This window comes from Pecten maximus, chromosome 7 (assembly GCF_902652985.1).
Source record: "Pecten maximus chromosome 7, xPecMax1.1, whole genome shotgun sequence".
Taxonomy (NCBI): Eukaryota; Metazoa; Mollusca; class Bivalvia; order Pectinida; family Pectinidae; genus Pecten; species Pecten maximus.
This window is the reverse complement of record NC_047021.1, coordinates 10962531-10984601: the sequence shown is the minus strand read 5'-3', so window position 1 is coordinate 10984601 and position 22071 is coordinate 10962531. Positions and strand designations below refer to the sequence as shown.

At 35.3% G+C, this 22071-nt stretch overlaps 1 protein-coding gene across 1 annotated transcript in view; it reads right to left on the bottom strand.

Annotated features, from left to right (window-relative positions):
• Positions 1–22071, bottom strand: part of LOC117331583 (stabilin-2-like) — a 97245-nt gene that overhangs the window by 47328 nt on the left and 27846 nt on the right. Inside the window, exons 6-21 of the mRNA XM_033890388.1 lie at positions 18410–18609; positions 16175–16311; positions 15839–15899; positions 13619–13774; positions 13238–13384; positions 12730–12879; positions 9776–9838; positions 9118–9231; positions 8626–8676; positions 8222–8302; positions 6735–6887; positions 5194–5250; positions 4435–4521; positions 3073–3159; positions 729–828; positions 175–379 (exon numbers count right to left, since the gene is read on the bottom strand). Of these exons, the coding sequence (XP_033746279.1) occupies positions 175–379; positions 729–828; positions 3073–3159; positions 4435–4521; positions 5194–5250; positions 6735–6887; positions 8222–8302; positions 8626–8676; positions 9118–9231; positions 9776–9838; positions 12730–12879; positions 13238–13384; positions 13619–13774; positions 15839–15899; positions 16175–16311; positions 18410–18609 (1849 nt within the window). The remainder of the gene's footprint in view (positions 1–174; positions 380–728; positions 829–3072; positions 3160–4434; positions 4522–5193; positions 5251–6734; positions 6888–8221; positions 8303–8625; positions 8677–9117; positions 9232–9775; positions 9839–12729; positions 12880–13237; positions 13385–13618; positions 13775–15838; positions 15900–16174; positions 16312–18409; positions 18610–22071) is intronic.

Genomic DNA, 22071 nt, shown 5'->3' with positions numbered 1-22071 from the left:
AGCTATATTTAAACCTACATGTAAGACAATCACTAAACTTTTTTAGAATCTGGACAAACTAGTGTACACTGCTACGCGATTTGAATTAATTATTAAGAGCAAACTGACTGATACGTTAGGGAGACAAGATGTGAGGAATATCTCTATCAATGATCAACGATGAAAGGCTCGTACTCAATCTCATCTGATCTGTTGGTTTGACTGATCCCCTTAATACAAATGGCGTGTGCGTGACACAGAACGCGGGTGTTACCACCGGGACATTTTGCCATAGCTTTGTCACAGTTTTTGCCCCTGGTGCCTCGAGCACAAGTCCCCTTCTTACACGCCCCGTTACCATTGATTCCATTATCACACTGACCACGCAGACAGCTACACGCTATTAAATAAACAAAATACATACCATAATAACACACAGAATATCCTAGATTGACATAAGATGACTACATGCAGTTGCCATATAAAACTAGTTCATACACTCGTACAGATAAATATACCAAAGTACATTAGAAACAAAATAATTCATGAGCAAGCAAAAATTATAACGGTTGAAATTTAAGGGAAGTCATAAACCTTGACAGGGTATAATAACGAAAGAAAACGTAAATTTAGTGATTATGAGTTAATAGAGTTCGCTATTCAATTGATGTCCAAACTAATACTGTTTGTCTGCTGGACATGATTAAAGACTAACATCGGGCAGTATATGATAAAGCTGATTCACTTACGTTGCGTACAGTTTTCCCCAAACATGTCTTCTCTTTCGCAGTGTTCACAGACTGTGCCTGTAAAACCACTGAAACAATTGCATGTCCCGGACTCTGTACACTGTATTGAAATGAATTTAAAAAAAAAATCGTTAGAATAAAAGGATATCAAACCATTTTGTGTTGAATCTTTAGAAAAATATCAAACCACTTGTATGTTGATTCTTTAGAATGATACAAAACATTTTGTGTGTTGACCGGTTAGAATGATACAAAACATTTTGTGTGTTGACCCGTTAGAATGACACAAAACATTTTGTGTGTTGACCGGTTAAAATGACAAAAACATTTTGTGTGTTTATTCGTTAGAAAAAGGAAGATATCAAACAACTTGTGTGTTGACTAATTAGCAGGATATAATAAAACAGCTGGTATGTTGTCTCTTTAGAAGGAAACAAAACTGCCTGTGTGTTTACTTGTTAGGAGTGGAGCATATAAATGAACTTGTATGTTGACTCGTTAGAAGGATATCAAACTATTTGTGCGTTAACTCGTTAAATATAAAACAACTTGTATGTTGACTCGTTAGAAGGATATCAAACTATTTGTGCGTTAACTCGTTAAATATAAAATAACTTGTGTGTTGACTCATTAGAAGCATACAAAACAATGTGTGTGTTGATTTGGTAGAAGGATATAAAATCATTTGTATGTTGACTAGTTAAATGATACAAAACAAATTGTGCGTTGATTCCTGAACGGGATACAAAACCATTTATATGTTGACTCGTTAGAAACATAAAAAACGTGTGTGTTGACTCGTTAATACAAGAGGGTAAACACTTGTTTTAATTTGTTAGAAAAGAGGGGATATACATGTACAGCAACTTGGGTGTTCACTCGTTAGAAGGATATAAAACAACTTGTGTGTTGACTCGTTAGAAGGATACAAAACCACTTATGATTTTGAGTCGTTAGAATAGGAAGATATAAAACAAGGTTTGTGTTGAATCGTTCGAGGAGGAAGAATTTCCACAGTTTCTGACCTGGTCACCACTTATACGTCATCGAAAGACAAAACACTTGTGTGATTAAGTTTTTCAATTACCTCCATCTTAACTTGCAAGGTACTCTTAAACAAAAGACCACCAACATGTATCAAATTAGTTTTAATTTTGTTAATTTGCCATTTCTGGATGCTAATTCTTATTTCCCGATTGATCGCCCATATATCATCATCTTCTTTTGATTTATTGACTATCATATATCATCATCTATACGATTTCTGCCAATTAGCATTTAATTTGTACCTCAATTTGAGATAGCTTTACACGACTTATACCGTAAATATACCAGAAAACGCTCATTTTTCCGGAACAAATAGTCCTGTTTCTCGTGTATTCAAAAATGATTTCCATACAACTCATTTTTTTCTCATACTTGTACGACTAGAAGTTACAGTAGAAATGTTAGTATTGTATTGTTGTTTTAAAGACTATTGGACGACCATCTTGATTGAATGCATTCTGATGATGATCTCGGCAGTTACTGCTTTGGAAAGATAAAAGCAGAATAAATTCATCAGAAAATAAAGTTTCGATACTTGCTATTAATCAACTAAAGAAATGTGCGAAAATCACTTTCTTCGAAGTCGCTACATTCCTGAAACTAATGTAAACATCATTGGCTACCCCCCACCCCCCCCCCCCCCCCCCCACCCCCCACCCCCCATGTAAAGAATGTATATCTACTTTTAGAAAATCACATTTGTATTCTTTTTCCACAAAATATTCCAGTAAATTGTGGTGGTATCATATCCAATGTAGTAGTTGAGATGATCACGCTTTGTGACATAGTGAATATTTACTCAAATAATAACCTGTACTAGCTACTGACAGTACTGCCTTAATCCATTACGTGTTACCGCTAATTTACACAAACCATAGTCACATCAACTACTATTTTCGAGATACCATCACACCGTATAAGAGTATTGTGTGAAATAGAAATACATCTCTAAATTTCCAAAATCAATTTCACATTCTTAAATGGAAACCGAAGATGCTTTTCAATCAAACATTTGTTTCGCTCTAAATGATGTTTTTCATGTATATCCTATCAATGAAGAACCTAGAAAATTATTGAAATAAAACTTAAAATAAATTTGCAATTTTTCATTAAGTGACATGAGCAAAGTGAACTCATTTAAGATGGCCGTCCAATAGTTCTTAATGACAACATGTACGTGGAAAGGTTTGATAACTAATTTAACTGTGTGAGGTGATAAGGAACGAGTTTTCTATTGAGGTGGTCATTGGTTAGCGTTATATACGAAACATCTGAGTGAAACAACATTGTGAAATACCTCTCCGTTGCCGTTGCATGGATTGATAAAGCCTCCAGGACAAGGCTGACATTCGTCACCATAGAAACCTTCACAACATCGATTCTTCTGTTAAAATAACATAAAATGATATTGCGAGGAAAACAATTCTTTTATTGCAGCTATCCAAATAAATTGTGGTGAACGGTCGGTATACTCTTTTAAGGTACATGTATAAAGGTGAATACAATAAAGATACCTAGTAAAAGTAAATGCTAGTCTTTATACTCCGTAGGTATACATGTTTACCTGTATACCAAGTACAAGTACATGTTAGTATTTATACTCCGTATATCCAATTAAGCTCCGTGATACCTGTTTACCAGGTAAAGGTTAATGCTTACCTGTCTACCCTGTAAAGGTATATGTTTACATAAATACCAAGTAAAGGAATATGTTTACCTGTATACCTAGTAAAGGTTCATGTTTATCTGCATACCTAGTTGAGGTACAGGCTTACTTGTATACTCAGTAAAGGAATATATTTACCTATATACCAAGTAAATGTACATGTTTACCTGTATACCTAGTAAATGTAAATATTTCACGTGTACCCAGGAAATGTACATTTTACCTGTAAACCCAATAAGGGTAAATGCTTACCCATATACCGAGTAAAGTTATAAGAATACTAGTATACATTAAAATGCATGCTTCTGTATACCCAGTAAATATATATGTTTACCTTTATACCCAGATATGTACATGTTTACTTGTGTACCAAGTAAAGGTACATGTTTTCTTCTATTCCCAGTAAATGTTTACCATTATAGGAATGTGTTTACCTGTATACCCAGTAAAGGTGCATAATTACTTGTATCCACAGTACAGGTACTTGTTCACCTGTGTACCCAGTAAAGGTACATGTATACCAGTATATCCAGTTAATGTACATGTATACCAGTATATCCAGTTAGGGTACATGTTTACCAGTATATCCAGTTAAGGTACATGTATACCAGTATATCCAGTTAAGGTACATGTATACCAGTATATCCAGTTAAGGTACTTATTCACCTGTATACTCCGCCAATGTACATGTTTACCTGTATTCGAAGTAATGGTGCATGTTCACCTGTATACTCCGCCAATGTACATGTTTACCTGTATACTCCGTCAATGAACATGTTCACCAGTATACCCCGTTAAGGTAATGTTTACCTGTATACTCCACCAATGTACATGTTCACCTGTATACTCCACCAATGTACATGTTTACCTGTATTCGAAGTAATGGTGCATGTTCACCTGTATACTCCGTCAATGTACATGTTCACCTGTATACCCCGTTAAGGTAATGTTTACCTGTATACTCCGTTATGTTTATTAGAACACAATACTTACAACGAAAGGCCTTGTACACACTGAAGTACACCCGGCAGTTTTACGTAGTAAGCTAACATCAAAGTATCTGCAGGTCTCAACTCCCACCTGAACAATAAAACACCGTTCATGCCAAGTTATATAATAAGTAATAACTAGCATGCTACTTGTAAAGCTGGACTTCGAAAGATGCAGTTTGATGAAAATTATGGAAACGTTTATGGTCGAAATCATCGACTCTATGGTAAATATACTGTTTTCTTGTGCAGTATAAAAGTTGTTCGATACAAGCTTTTCCAGTAATTGATGTAGATCTATAAGGTGTTTTAGAGTTTCCATATATATTGTATATTTTGTTTGATTTTCTACATATCTTCAATAAATGAAACATGTCTTTACAAAGTCACATTGTGCTACATGTATGTGTTTCAATGTCTCGTTGTTTTATCGAGGTGTTTTATAATGAGTTACGTCAATAGTATTTTGATTATGAGAACAATATTTCTAAACTCAAGGCTTTTTTCGATAAACCTTCACCAGGTTAACAATCTTGCGGAAATTATTTTTTGTACAAAGTATAAAGTGTAGTGTTGGAGAATTGAAAGACAAAAGAATTAAAAATGAACATGTAAGAAACATACAAAGTTATCACTAAGCTGAATGTCTATATACAATGTGTGTTGTTAGGATGTCAGAGTGGTGTCATATGAAGTCCTGCTTTTTAGCTGACATCCATTTGAAGTAATTATATACGGTAATGATATTACACAAACCACTCACATGTACGTCTGTAGCACGACAGTTACCACGAACATCGTCACAGCTTAAGCACGGGGACTGTAACAAACATGTACGCAGTAATAGACAAAAACATATCATTTTTATTTAAAGGTTTACAGATTGGACCCCACATAGTTCAAATAAATTGTCTCCCGTAAATTTATCGCTATGGAACTTTTTATATAGCAAATGTGTTTTTTGTATGATCATCAACCTACGATGACCAACAGCGGACTGTCAAAACGTTGCTTGACTAACGACTTTTTGTACCAAAATATCTTTAAACATTAAGAACAAACAGCTGTTAGTGACAGCGTTTTGTGTATATAATACAACCAGGCTACTTGGTACAAAAACATGTTGCTACTAATGATATTTTGTACGTAATCATTCAACACAATAAAGTACAAAACGCTGCTAGTGACGACATTTTTTGTACATAATACACATTCAACAATTAGGTACAAAATTAGCTGCGTGTCAACTTCATCGTTAAGCGATTGGTTTTCTCAATTGTATTTTGACTATTTTGATACATAGTACTGCTAGCATCTGCCTTATTAAAACAATCAACAGGTAATGTTTTCTGATTCTAAAAACCGATTCTTGAAATTGCCATCCAAGATAAAGATAAGTCTGACTCATCTGCTCGCAATTTTTGTGAATGAGTATGGTTTGAATGATTTTACTATAGAAAATTAAGTAAAGGGCATCCATAAATAATCAAACGAACTCAAATCATTTTCTCCACTCTTTCCCAGGAGCAATAGGTACATAAAAACGACAGGTATTTACTTTAACTCACTCCTAGGTAGATTTGAGACAGATATTTACTATAACTCACACCTAGGTAGATTAGAGACAGATATGTACTATAACTCACACCTAGGTAGATTAGAGACAGATATCTACTATACCTCACACCTAGGTAGATTAGAGACAGATAATTACTGTTACGCACGCCTAGGTAGATTAGAGATAGGTATTTATCGTAACTCACACCAAGGAAGATTAGAGATAGGTATTTGCCATCACTCACACCTAGGTAGATTAGAGAAGGTCTTTACCCTCACCTACTCATGGGTAAATCGGAGACAGTTATTTACCGTAACTCACGCCTAGGTAGATAAGAGACAGGTATTTACCGTAACTCACACCAAGGAAGATTAGAGACAGGTATTTGCCGTCACTCATACTGTACCTAGGTAGATTAGAGACAGGTATTCACCGTCACTCACACCTAGGTAGATTAGAGACAGGTATTTGCCGTCACTCACACCTAGGTAGATTAGAGACATGTATTCACCGTCACTCACACCTAGGTAGTTTAGAGACAGGTATTTGCCGTGACTCATACTTAGGTAGATTAGAGACAGGTATTTACTTTAACTCACCCCTAGGTAGATAAGAGACAGATGTTTACCATCACTCAGATCTAGGTAGTTTTACGATACAGATATTTACCGTTGCTCAGGCCTAGGTACATTAACGAGGGTAATTAACTAAACTCACATTTAAGTAGTGTAGCGTTAGGTATTTACCTTAATCGCTATAAAGGCGGTATCATTGCATCGATGTGGTAGAAAATCATATATGTCCGACGGTAAAAGTAGTCCATTTAAGAGGTGGTACATGCCATTCTTAGCTGGTATGTCCGCCTGTACTATTCTTTTTTCGGCCAGCATGACAGCTCCCTACAATATATAATGCATGACATCATCACTCGCTTATTTATGAATAAACAACTACAGCTCCCTTCAAAATATAATGCATGACTCCTTTAGATGGTAAACCACCACAGCTCCCACAGATAATTTACATAAATAAAATAAACATCTTGACTCCCTTATTTATTGATGAACCACCGAATCCCTAAAATATAATTTAAAAGCACGACTCACTTAATTATAGATAAACAACATAAGCTGCTTTGAATATATTTTCAAAACAACCATCCTCAGATCCCTTAAATATACAATTGAAATAAATTCCACAGGTACCTCAAAGACACTCACATACTAATTGTATCTGAATTACAATAAACATAATTATTTTATGAAATAACTTATGTTATTGATAGATGTTAAAATGTGACAGTTATCTTAAATCAGAACTCCCACAGTTAAATGTAAGTAAGGACACTGACAAATAACTGAAATTTAAAGCAAAACTAACCTGTACCGGCAGATGAGTGCTTCTTGACATTTCATATACGTGCGAGTAGGGCGTACGAAATCGTAAGAGGCGACTTAATTTGTGATCTTACCTTTCTTTCCTCTTTCTTAACAGTGTTCACCTTCCTTTTGGATTTAAGTTGAGAGTGTTTCCATCTGAGTAAGAATTAGGGTTCTATCCGCTGGCCGAGACTTACCCAGTCTAAAAATGGTTGCTACCCTTGCTTGATTATCGGCGTCTAGGGAGTGAGGGTCGCCCGTTGTCAATATTATTAGTACTAAACAATAGCCGAGGGAGGGGGTGGCTTTACCAGGGCGAAAGTTTACCTACCGCAGGGATGACTTGTACCGAAACACGAATGCTGAGCGATCGGGATGGGGGTTGGGCCTTTACCAGGACAGGAGTGTTTACTTACAAAGAGGTGACCTGTACCGGGGCATGGATATTGACCTACCGCAGAGGTGACCTGTATCTGGACATGTATATTGACCTACCGCAGAGGTGACCTGTATCTGGACATATATATTGACCTCCCGCAGAGGTGACCTGTATCTGGACATAGGTATTGACTTACTGCAGAGGTGACCTGTACCGGAACATGGATATGGATCTACCGCAGAGGTGACCTGTATCTGGACATGGATATTGACCTACCGCAGAGGAGACCTGTATCTGGACATGGATATTGACCTATCGCAGAGGTGACTTGTACCGGGACATGGATATTGACCTACCGCAGAGGTGATCTTATCTGTACATGGATATTGACCTACCGCAGAGGTGACCTGTACCGGGACATGTGTGGTTTCCTACCGCAGAGGTGACCTGTATCTGGACATGGATATTGACCTACCGCAGAGGTGACTTGTACCGGGACATGAGTGTTGGCTTTAGACAGGATACGCTGTTTATTTATCAAGTCAGCTATCTCTATCTGCAAATTAAATTTCCAAACATCACTTAGAGATTTTTCAGTAGGAACAAACGCAAATATAGATTAGTCATTTAATGTACATGTACTTTACTTTTAAAAGAGCTGCATTTCATTCCCACGTAATGATTAAATAACCTTTAGTAGTACAATAACATTTCAGAAACAAAACTTAACTTAACACTATAATGATTTGTAACATGTCAATGCTTGGAAACGTACACTTGGTATATGCCCCATTGACGGTTTAAAATTCTATGTTATGCATAGCACAGTTGTATTACTTACATTTCCAAAGTACACGAAACACATTTGATAAAACTTACCACTCCATCGAAAATCAGATGCCGCAACACCATTCGTAAGCTGTTATTTCCCTGGATATGTTTATGACATGATTACATCAATAAAGCATAGAAAGATCAATCAATTAAATACATAAGTATGATGTACCATACATATAACACCATGCATTTAAAGGTGATGTAATATTAATATAGAATAAAATCAAAGACATTGACCTGTTTTCACACAGTTCAGTATATTTCTATTGAAACTCGAAAGTTACTTTGGCATAACAATGTTTCTATTATATACTTTTTAAGTTATAACACACATTTGGTAATATTTTGCTTACATCCCTAACAACAGTTCACCAGTAGTAATATCACTTTTGGTATAAGTTTGAATGAACATTTTTGTCACCCGAAAACTTTACTACTTCTTACAATGATAACTTAATTAAACATATGACATATGAAATTGTTTTGGCTTTGTTTCTTGTTTTTCTTTTTTACACAAACGTTTCTAAAACCTACCTTCTCCGACATGAAGTAATCTAGTGTGCCGGAAGGCAGAGTATCCCAGGCGTTGTCTGAACAGACGACGACAGTGATTTTACTGGCTCGGAATTCCCCCTCCATACCTGCCGCCTACAATAAACGTTTATATAACTTTATTTTACTATTTTCACTATTATTGCTTATGCATTACGCTATTTTTTTTTTTTTTTTCTTTCATGGTAACGTTGTCTACACAATACCCATAAACGTTTTCTGATATGATTTAGACATAGTATGTATTCGAATGAATGAATGAATACAGAAAGAGATATCCTGTGCAAGGTGACAGGTTTTCAACCCTAGCATTTAACTAGATGATTGTTTAATAATTTCTACAATATAATAATGCCTTTCAATCTACCGAATATTTGCTACGACTTTCTCGACAGGTTATGTCCTACGAAGTCCAGTTTTGTTTCACTTTACGACACAATGTCTTTGTCGCCAGGTGTTTTTTTAATTTACGACACACGGTCATTGTCGCCAGGGTTTTGTTAAGTCTTTTAGGCAACTTCGATTACACATGAACGTGTGTCATTTAAGCTATTTTTGACAGCGAGAAGCACACATGTATTTGAGATTAAATTGTATCGCATTTTACATCAATATTAAATTGATACACTATGTAACTTACCGTTATTAACATCTTCAGCCTTTGGTATTGATCTTCGTTTTTAATCAACGACCAGATTGAAGTCTGGAAATGTAAAGAGGAAAAAGTAGAAATGTGTGATTGATTGATATGTTTCGGTTAAAGTTCAACTACTTATATATATATGTATATATAAAAACATCTTAAATCTCATATTTGTTTTTATTTGTATCATACCATACTACACACCTGCTCCATTCTTAATAAATAATCACACAGATACAAAACAACTTATCTAAATTGTGATTTAGTGATGATCACATGCACCAACTTTATTGTGTTATTATGTTTTCACTAGGGACTAGAAAGCTATCGATGTATGTCTTCGTGAATCCATTTCCCTCAGTCCAATTGTTATATTTTCTAAATGTCATTCGAGAAGATGTTACAAAATGTCGTTCGAGGAGATGTTACAAAATGCCCTCATATGATAATTCGATCTTTCCTTCTTTCTCTTATTTTAGATAATAGACTTACATTGTCACAAAAACTGTATTTACAATTTGTATGTACAGTTCTAACTATCATGTTTAACTTATTATGTGCAAAAGAGCTGGCAACTTATCAAATGATCTGTATTTTGAAAAGAAAACAAAAAACACCGATGGCAATTTTAATGTTTCGGCATTCAATGGTATAATATAATTGTAGTTCAGATTGATTTTGACTTTTCCCTGGCCACTGGCTCCCTTCAATTGCACCTATCGTCATTAATATGATCGTTCAATAACAAAAAAAAAACTATATCGGCCATCTCGTTTGGATATACCCTATAAAACATAAATTCACGGGCACTACAAAATTATTAACATCAACCGATCTTTACGTATGTAAAAACATAACCATAATTTGTCCTCTATCGAAAGTAACGACCCCTTCCCAAATCTACCGTGTTTACATGTCCTAGCGATTCGATATTTAAGTGTTTGTTCTCATTTTCTCGCACCTCGGACAGGGAAATCTCACGTGATACCCGGTGCTAGATTTTTCTATTTCTTCCGATCTGTCTGGTACCTTTACGTGAGTTTTGGCGGAATTTTAACCCATTCATGTATTCATCCGCGCAAGTGACGTAATACTCTCGATGCAGTATGTACTATGCATTGTTTGGTTGGTTGTTGTTTATTATTTAAATAATATGTATCGATTGATCATTGTTTTTCTTCTTTGATATAACCGAACTATATTTTTACGCGAAAGGACTGAACAGATGGAGTGGTTAATCGGCTTTGAACCGGGAGGCCCCAGACGGGATACTCTTACACTCTAAACGCATATATAGATGGGTTGTTATTATACAACTAGATATATGTAAGAGGTGCGAGAAAAAAAATCTATTACCTATAAGTGATCGAGATCGGGTTATCTCAGTCTCGGGCTAAGATTCTGTAACATCGCAACCTCGGCTAACGCCTCGGTTGGGATTACTGTTACAGAATCTTAGCCCTCGACTGAGATAACCCGATCTCGATCGCTTACAGGTAATAGATTTTATTAATCACGATTTCCGTGACAGATGTGTCTACTGACTGAAAATATAGGTTGAGGATGAACATGAAAGAAGACGATGTAATTGGCCTAATTTTCCTCGTGCTTTTTTTTCAATGACCTCCGTCCAAAATGTGTATTTGTGTTCCTATTAAGGATCGATTTTGAGATGGAATTATGATTTCGTTGCAATGTCGGTATTCCCTGTTATTATTGTTATCTAAACCAGTAGATCAGTTGATAGTAAACTACTGCAAGGTTTCAAAAACGTTTAATTGCAACTAATATAAACCTAAAGCACATGTAGCAAGAAATATACTTAACATCTTGTATGGATATTTTGGTAAATTAGGTGTCAAGCACTAAAAGATGTTTGAAGAGACACTGATAGAGACTACAATCCTGACTCATACAATTTGCATGGGTCGTCAAAAAGCAACGTCAACGTTTGGTAATTGGTGTTTTCCTCAAATGATTATAGATCAGTTTAGCAACCTTACTTGTGCTAGTACGTGTAGTTTGAAATACACATTTGCGTTAAATACAGATGTTTAGTAAGCTTCCATAATGACCTACATTTGTAGTTTACAGAAGAATCAGCAATATTAGTATAATGGATATTTACAGTAGAAGACTGATGGAATCTCATAATTTCCTTCGAAACTTCTCTTAGCTACTTTAAATCTCGTCTAAACATTGTTTTTGAAAATCATGTACCGTTAAATTTCTTCATCCTTAGTTAACAGTTTGTTACAACGTAGCTCTCAAGATGTGCCTTAATTAGCAATTGAGGTCACGGTTATCATTTAGAACGGTACAGTATTAGCCTATACAGAATCCGGCGCAGTACTTGTATTAATAGAGGAGGAAATCTTAAATGTCCTACCCGAGGCTTGCCGAGGGTTTGACATTCATGAATTCCCCCGAGGGTTGAGATTTCTTTGTCTCGCTACCAAGGTAGGGAATGATTATTTTTCTCCTATTACTTGAAATAATTGCATATCCCATCGATGATCAAGGTCTGATTGTAAACATCCTAATTTAAAGGAGTACTCGTCACAACCCAAAAGGTTGCAATCAAATATCATTACACAAGAAAATATCGGTCTAAAATTAATTAACGATATACATTCAAACAGACACTTAAATAGGGCGTCAGTGATACTATTCTGATGTTAACAGGAGTACACCTTGTCATTTCATAAAATGTTGTGTCTCTTACGCGTAGTTAATAACATTAAATAACAACGCGGGAACTTTAGTGACGTCATTCAAAAAGTAGTTCAAGAAGTATATCCGATTCAGAAGGTTAGTGCGTGACTCTAGACCGAGAAGTCCAACATAAATCTTTTATAATCTTGTAAAATAATGTAACAGGTACATCGAACATGCGATACATTTGAGCCTATATATATTTTAAAGGTACATTGGCTTTCCATTATACGTACGTTTGAGTGTCCCCTCATCATGGGGGAATTGATGAGCATCTTTGCTGTAACGTGGATGATACCGTTTGCCGCTCTGATATCCGATTTCACTAAAAGTGATCGTGTAGAGGATCCGTGTAGCTTATAGCGATATTGGACGCCAATTCGTTTCTGAAGATAAGGATTTGGATATTTTGCAATTATTTTAAGCATACACGAATCAAATGACTTGTGTCATGGATCACTTTCATAGTATATAATAACCAATTTAATATGTAAGCCATGTTTGTAATTTTGGAAATTTGCGAATAATATTTGAAGCCTCAAATCAAGATCCATTAAAAACCCTTCACTGACATAACGCCCGGATTCTGATCTGATCTGACCAATCAATACTGCACACTCAACATCCGGTCCACGATCTGAGCTGAAATCTCCTGTACCATACACTCGAGATCCTGACCACGAACTGGAACACCCTATACTTTACACGCACTATCTAGATAATGTCCCTTTACCTTACACTCACCTTACGGACGATGATCTGAGCTGGAACACCTTGTAATGTGTAAAACACGTGCCTGGTATGTAAATATTCCAATGCCAATGCCCCTACTACGATATGTTGTCGCAGTATTTGTCGGGCTTGGTCCGTGTTATTCAGAAAATCATCGAACTAGAGACAAAATGAAAAAAGGAGAAAAATAGGTGATTCTCAAGATAACTTTGATAGTTAGCATGATAAATGGTTATCTATACATGTGATATACATGAAGTATGATCTAGCAGGGAGTTGTTTTAAACTAGATGGTATGACACTACGGCATTATCTTCATTGGAGTATATCATGTTGACATCAAAATAATAAACACAACAAGTCCGTCACCAATTCTGTAATACGTATACGTACGTTACCGATTGTCCGGAAACCTGAGTCTGTGGGAATGAAGAGAGTGAAGGGTCCATGATTTCTCAGCTCAGGCGAGTACACCTTTTCAAGCAATTGTAATGCTAACGTCAAACGATTCTTCAACACTGGGTCCCCTTCATTAAGTTCCCGAACTCGCTGTTGACAAAAAAAATTTAAATTCAGGAGGTACAATGTAAATCATCATTTCTGTAACAGTGTGTCCAAGAATGTATGTCACACGTCCGCACCAAGACTAGTACAAAAAATTGATTAAGAGAATGACTGCTCTTTCTAACGACAGCACGTCAATTACGCGTCAATAACATCGCCAATATCATGGCATTAGCACTCCAATATCACCGTCAATAACTACGTCATTAACTCTGTCAAATACACGCAAATAGTACGTTAATAACACCTTCTATAGCAAGTTGATAACACGCCAAGAGCACTTCAATAACAGCGCCAATAGCGCTTCAATGACACCGTCCAAAACACGTCAATAACACGCAGATAGGACGTCAATATCACCATCAATAACATATCAACAACACCGTCTTTAAAACGCCAATAGCATCGTCAATCACACTATCAATACACTAGCATTAACACGTATTTAATACCGTCCATGATATGGTAATAACACCGTCAATAACATAGTGATAACACCGTCAATAACCTATCAATAACACCGTCATAACACGTAATTAACATCGTCAATAACACCGTCAATAACATGTCAATTGCATTGTCAATAAACGCCAATAACATGTCGGAAGTGACAGGGACTAAACGAAATTAATAAGTAAGGTATAAAAACAAAACGAGGGATATATCTACAGAATTGATTTGCATAAAGATCAGGGAAAATGAATGTCATGTGTTCTTGAAATCGTTTGCATTAGGTTTAATCCAGGTTATATACATCACCAAAATGAAAACCAGAGTTTTGATAACGGGGCCGAATAAAAATAACTAGTGGTGAGGAAGGCTAGGTTGCATCACACAAATCAAATAAGAATATTTCCATTGGGAATGTTGGAAGCGGCTGTAGTGGGCGAATGTGTTATTTCCCTGATTTTCTATTAAGGATATATTAATCAATTTCGTCTATAACAATGTCCAAGTGAAAAAGCAGTAACATCAATTCAAAAGTTAAATAAAATCATAATAAATGAAAAGTCAAAAATTGATTGTTGCCATTAGGCAGTGAAACATGAGAAAAAAAACTAATAACATGTCAAAAGTTATGATCGGCAATAACAAGCAATATGTCTATGGATTCAACATGACAATATTCAAGACACAAGTATGACAAACAATGTGTCAATAAGTATAATAAACAATGTGTCAATAAGTATGCCAAGCAATATGTCAATAAGTATGATAAACAATATGTCAATAAGTATGACAAGCAATGTGTCAATAAATATGACAAACAATGTGTCAATAAGAAAGACAAACAATTTGTCATTAAGAATGGCAAAAAATGTGTCATTAGGTTTGACAAGCGATGTGTCAATAAGAATGACAAACAATGTGTCAATAAGTAAGGCAAACAATGTGTCAATAAATTTGACAAACAATGTGTCAATATATTTGACAAACAGTGTGTCAATATATTTGACAAACAGTGTGTCAATAAGTATGACAAACACTAATTCAACAAGTATGCCAAACAAGAAGTCCATAGGCCTTAACTGTCACGAGTTTTTTTTACATATATTTTAGCATATTTGGCCCCTGTGATCTTAAATGAAAATCAAGGTCATCCATTTGAACAAACTTGGTAGCCCTTCATTACAGCATGCTACAGACCTAATATTGGGCCTCTAGGCCTTTTGGTTATCAAGGAGAAGTCGTTTAAATAGTATAGCATATTTGACCCCGTGACCTTGAATGAAGGTCAATGTCATCCATTTGAACAAACTTGATAGCCCTTTATCCCAGCATGCTACAGACCAAGTATCAGGTCTCGGTGCCTGTCGGTAATTGAGAAGTTGAAAATGTAAATTGTTTACGACGCACGACGCACGACGTAAGACGCCGGACAAAAGGCCATCACAATAGATCAACTGAGACTTCGTCTCAGGTGACCTTAAAATGTGTCAATAAATTTTACGAGCAATGTTTCAATAACTTCGGTGATGTCATATTAACCGAAACGAACAGCGACCTTTAGCAAACAAATATGTTTAAACGAACATCACCAATACTTACATCAACAATATTAGTATAACACTCAATGCCATCTCCTCCATACCCGTCTTCACAAACACATCTACAAAACACACACGGTAAGTATTGATAAATGCCTTATTGCGATAAACATAGTGCGGCATCTCTGATTAGTAAATCTTTGGTAACATTGCATGACTTAACAAACGAGATTTGACAGAATGCTTTAGCTTTAATCAAATGTATATGTTACCTGTTGACGTTGACAGGTAATAGTATGAATTTGTGTTTTTGTTTGATTTTACATGTATGAATGTCACTTGAGGGTCTGCTGTTATGTTTTCTTCTCGAATTGTTGTCCAATGTTATGCTACTTACTCGAACTGTTGAGGGCCCGTTGTGCGACAGATGGCGTGTTCATGACAATGACTGGAGTTTAAAACACATACATCTATTAAATCACATCCCAAACCGTCTATGTATCCTTCGAATCCTGGTCTACACTGACAGTCCCTCTGTAAAGTGTAAAGGAAATTTCTTATTACTTACGGTATCACAAATGTTCAAGACATAAACATCACTCCAACAAATCTCACATAATAAGTGTTGTAGATGACACGACATTTTGTTTGTGTTGTTGTTATGATGTTTGCTAAGACCGTGCAAAGAACAGTCTGACACTTTCCCGTGGAAACGGCTGTTCACTTTCCGGGTATAATCATGAAAAAAGCTCTTTTTTATCATTCGGGGCGTTAACAGATCAAATAGAAAATAATCATAATGTAAATTTAAGGAATGAAATTTATATTTTCAACATTCATGAGGTCATTACAACATTAGCCTTCTGGACATATTTGTCATGAATCGCTAACGCGATTAATGCCAGTCATGGCATATGTCAGGAAGCCAATGTTGTTTCGATCTCATGAACGTTGAAAAAATAAATTTAATTCCTTGAATGAAACACCTATTTTACTGTTGTACTTATTATTTGTATCACCTTATGAACATTCGGATTTCGCGGAGATATTAAGATATTGATAATAACCATATGAGGGTAATCTCTCGCTGTTGATCAGTAGTCTGGAAATGTAATGTTTACGTCATATATGATAAAGTATGCGCACAATACAACAAATACCTCCCGTAGTGAATCGGCTGCGGTTTGAAAGAAGGCCAAGTGGACAAACGAAAACCCTAAGATGTTGCTAGGGAGCAACATGTTAAGCATATGGGACCTAGTCAAGAAAGCCGCAGCAATCTTGATGATGCACATATTCTACTCTTTTCCCGGACAGTGTGTATTGAGAGACAAGGCAAACATGTACAGAACATATGGTTGCGGACTTAGATATGCATACAAGGTGGTACAATGCTGAGGGTTAATGTCTTTTTTTTTCATGATTCTGAATTGACTTTGAGGTACTGAAAAGCATTTACTACAATTATAACGAAACCGATGTCGAAAGAACGTTAACGTACTATGTCTCCCCGTGGTCCCGTTTTCAAACAGCTACATTGAAAATCGAAATAAATATCGGGAAATCACAGAAACGTTAAAATTGAAGTGTTTATTATAGGAACTATATAGATAAATAATAAATAATAAGAAATGTTTCACCGTGATGTCAAAATAGAATCCTAATGGTTCAATACTCTGAGTTCTCACCGAATTCGCTAACATGTTATGGGATACAGTAATTCCCTATTCGGCAGTATATTGTTATTGGTTATGTCACACCTTTCCAACACCTTTGAGATACTAATATACACCTGATGGCATATCATGAAAAAAATCCTAAATGTTGCACTTTTACATGGACAGCATTATATGTCACGTGTATAAGTAGACAAACTTGAAAAATGTCATATGAAGTAAAATTATCTCCAATGTATCACTAATAGATTATATCCTTCTATACAGTTATTGTATAAGTTTAGAGGAAATGGCACTGTTATTGTACCCCGGGACATTAAACATTTCCCGAGGAGACATGAAATACCCATACAATAACTGTTTTATTAAACCCACATTTAAATTATTCTTTCTGCCGAACCAGTGCCCATATCCTCTAGTGTTTCTTATGCTTTTTTCCGAAGATAGTCTTTCAGTATGCTAACTGCCATTTTTATTACTACTTCTGTGTTAGCGCTGTCTTTTGTCAGACCGATCCTTTCCATTGCTTCTTGATACAGATTTTTTCGAAATGTTCCTGTAGCAAACTGTGTCAGCTTCGTCTTGGTTTTGAAAACGCTTACTTTTCAAAAGCACTTTCGGACTTTATCATAATACGAAGGATGGCAGTAGAGACGATCCGAACGGATATTACAAATGCATTGTCCAATCAGAATGAACGAAGAAAAATAATTTGCCGACATTTAAATGCATTTTAAATAGCTCCTTCCGGTTAAATAACACTTTTGACTATTAACCCAGTTAATAATATTTTTAGGAGATGTGTTTAAAACAACATTTCTATTGCCTTCTTTTTGATATAATATAAAATAAGCAAAAACATAATAAAATAGGTTTCTATCATGTAATATATACTTCAGTAAAATATCAAAGTATAACGAACATCCTAATGTAAGCTTTAATGTAATCACTCCTACCTGTCCTGGTCCAGTATAGACGCACAGCGAAGAATTCTGCACACAGCCGCCGTTGTCCACCTGGCACAAATCAATGGGTGTACATGCATACCCGTCTCCCGAGTAACCGTTCAAGCACGTGCAGTTGTACTTAAGGGGACCATTTGGTGTGCAGGTAGCGTTTTCATGACACAGTGGACTTCGTAGACAACCGTTTATTTCTGAAAGACATTGACATACTTAAACACCTTTCAAACGTTATTATTTAAATCACATAAACACATTAAGACGGACACTTTGGCTTCGTCTATATTTTTGCATTTTGACATAAAACCAACCACACCTGTCCTCTTCATATGTTATAACAGGAAATATAACTTCCTGGTAAGATATCACACAAATCGTTGCGAACTAGTCTTTGATATCGCCAGTTTTAGCCAATTTCCGGATTTTTTTATGACATTGCTAAGTAAACATTTTCTGTTTGGTCATGGATATGACAGAGAGTTATCGTCGGAAAAGAAGAGATATTGAGATTTTAGTTAGAATATGAGGTGACATTTATGTTTTGGCAGAATAAAAGTGCACACATATTATTTACGCTTAGAAAGATCGGTTTTCAATTTAGAAGACAGCCTAGAATACCATTTTTATGTAGCTTACAAGTAAACATTCTTTGTAAAAATCTTTCTAATGACTTTGAATGAAAAGTCGCTTAAGTGAACAAGAAATGCAGACATGTTCATGCATTTTAAACACTGACAGCATTGTTAACTGAAACAAGAACATCAGACTAAAATGTTTAACTATTACAATTTAGGTTAATTTACGTAATATGTTAATGTCGAATTATGTCTGTTTACATAATCTGTTAACGTCGAATTATATGAGTTTATATAATCTGTTAATGTCGAATTATGTCTGTTTACATAATCTGTTAATGTCGAATTATATGAGTATATATAATCTGTTAACGTCGAATTATGTCTGTTTACATAATCTGTTAACGTCGAATTATGTCTGTTTACATAATCTGTTAACGTCGAATTATGTCTGTTTATATAATCTGTTAATGTCGAATTATGTCTGTTTACATAATATGTTAACGTCGAATTATGTCTGTTTATATAATCTGTTAATGTCAAATTATGTCTGTTTACATAATCTGTTAATGTCGAATTATGTCTGTTTATATAATCTGTTAACGTCGAATTATGTCTGTTTACATAATCTGTTAACGTCGAATTATGTCTGTTTACATAATCTGTTAACGTCGAATTATATGAGTTTATATAATCTGTTAACGTCGAATTATGTCTGTTTACATAATCTGTTAATGTCGAATTATGTCTGTTTATATAATCTGTTAACGTCGAATTATGTCTGTTTACATAATCTGTTAATGTCGAATTATGTCTGTTTACATAATCTGTTAACGTCGAATTATATGAGTATATATAATCTGTTAATGTCGAATTATATGAGTTTATATCTGTTAATGTCGAATTATGTCTGTTTACATAATCTGTTAATGTCGAATTATGTCTGTTTATATAATCTGTTAACGTCGAATTATGTCTGTTTATATAATCTGTTAACGTCGAATTATGTCTGTTTACATAATCTGTTAACGTCGAATTATGTCTGTTTACATACTCTGTTAACGTCGAATTATGTCTGTTTACATAATCTGTTAACGTCGAATTATGTCTGTTTATATAATCTGTTAACGTCGAATTATGTCTGTTTACATAATCTGTTAACGTCGAATTATGTCTGTTTACATACTCTGTTAACGTCGAATTATGTCTGTTTATATAATCTGTTAATGTCGAATTATATGAGTTTATATAATCTGTTAATGTCGAATTATATGAGTATATATAATCTGTTAACGTCGAATTATGTCTGTTTATATAATCTGTTAACGTCGAATTATGTCTGTTAACATAATCTGTTAATGTCGAATTATGTCTGTTTACATAATCTGTTAACGTCGAATTATGTCTGTTTATATAATCTGTTAACGTCGAATTATGTCTGTTTATATAATCTGTTAACGTCGAATTATGTCTGTTAACATAATCACTTCCTGGTAATGGAGAATAGATTCAGAGCAGGAGCAGACGAATCGTTATATTATACACAATTGTAATGGCATTTAGACTCCTATCTTTTCCTCTACTTTGTTCGAGTTTTCTTCTCAATTTCTACAATTAAAGCTAATTCATTTTGACGCAAGGCCTTTGTTTCCGAGGCAACACATAACTGCAGTCCATTGACTCAATCTACGAGGGCTGATTGATAAGTTATGAGCCTCGTATTGAAGAAGGTACGCAATGATGCTCTGTTTAAGTCCTACTATTCTCTGACTATATAGGGCCGTGTACCCAATGACTGGTCTCATGTGGTTAGGGTATATCCACGATATAGCACTCTAAAGTAAACAAGAAAAGTGGGTTTTGCAAAATGGACAAAATAGGTTAGGTTTAGGATGAAGGAGTGTCATTGCCATGACTGCTATTCATGCTTGTGACTTTAAATTGATTGAGCATCCGCCTTATTCACCTGATCTCGCTCCATCAGACTTACATCTATCCCCAAATTTGAAAACAGCTATTTCAGGCACCCTAACTCTAGCATGCAGTGGATGACTTTCTGAACAGCCAACAAAAGGAGTTCTATACAAGTGGCACAACTTATCAATCAGCCCTCGTAATGTGCAAAATGCTTTCGGCTACACAATGACATTATGTGCAGTTTTCTTTATTTCTTCAGGTAAAGAGTGATGTTTCTTTAGAGTAAATTTTTTATTTCAAAATCAGTATATTTTGAATATTTTAAAAGTCTCCAGCTTTCTTTCGAAAAGTTATCGTGATATCGGACAGAAGATTGTTTTTTCTTCTTCTTGTTAAGATCGATGTGAATTCATTTAGCAAAATGCCAGTGTCAAGTGAACATTTAAACTTAGTAAGGGTCAATGAGGACATACATATATTCTACTATCCACAAGGTGGCGGCGACTTTGATTTTGTCATGACATGTTACACAGTGCAGAGACTTTTTATCGGATATAAACTTCGTACAAAACTTTTATCCTGCTTGGGCCACATACTTACTTGGATGTTGTTAAGTATAAAAGCTTTAACGGTTGATCTAGCATTGTAGGAAAAAGAGGTTATTTAATTTTTTTTACTGCGAGGAAATGACTATGTATGGTAAACTATTACTTAAGATCAAAGCATAACACACCTGAGTGGTCGGTTGCATCAAATTTCAATTATATAGTAAACTACCCAACGACGACAGTAAGGACAAATATTCACGTCAGCGAAAATGTATCATTATGTTTCCTTCATGACGGACTCAAAACGAAAATAACTCATTTACAACCAGAGAGCCTGGCCCTTAAACAGATTGGACATCAATCTACCGTACATCTACGAGCTTCGTATCGTTGTTGGAATACTGTTATTCTCACAATTTGTGTCATAGTGAGTCTGATGAGCTCTCAGTTCATTTACTAACCCATCCAGTAATGTCAGATTTAGAATAATTTGTACATACTCAAACAGAAACGGAATGTGTACACCTCACAGCACCACAACAGCATTTGACACGTAAATCCTACCCACGAGAGTGGACACAGACAACCACACACACACATACATGATAATACAGGG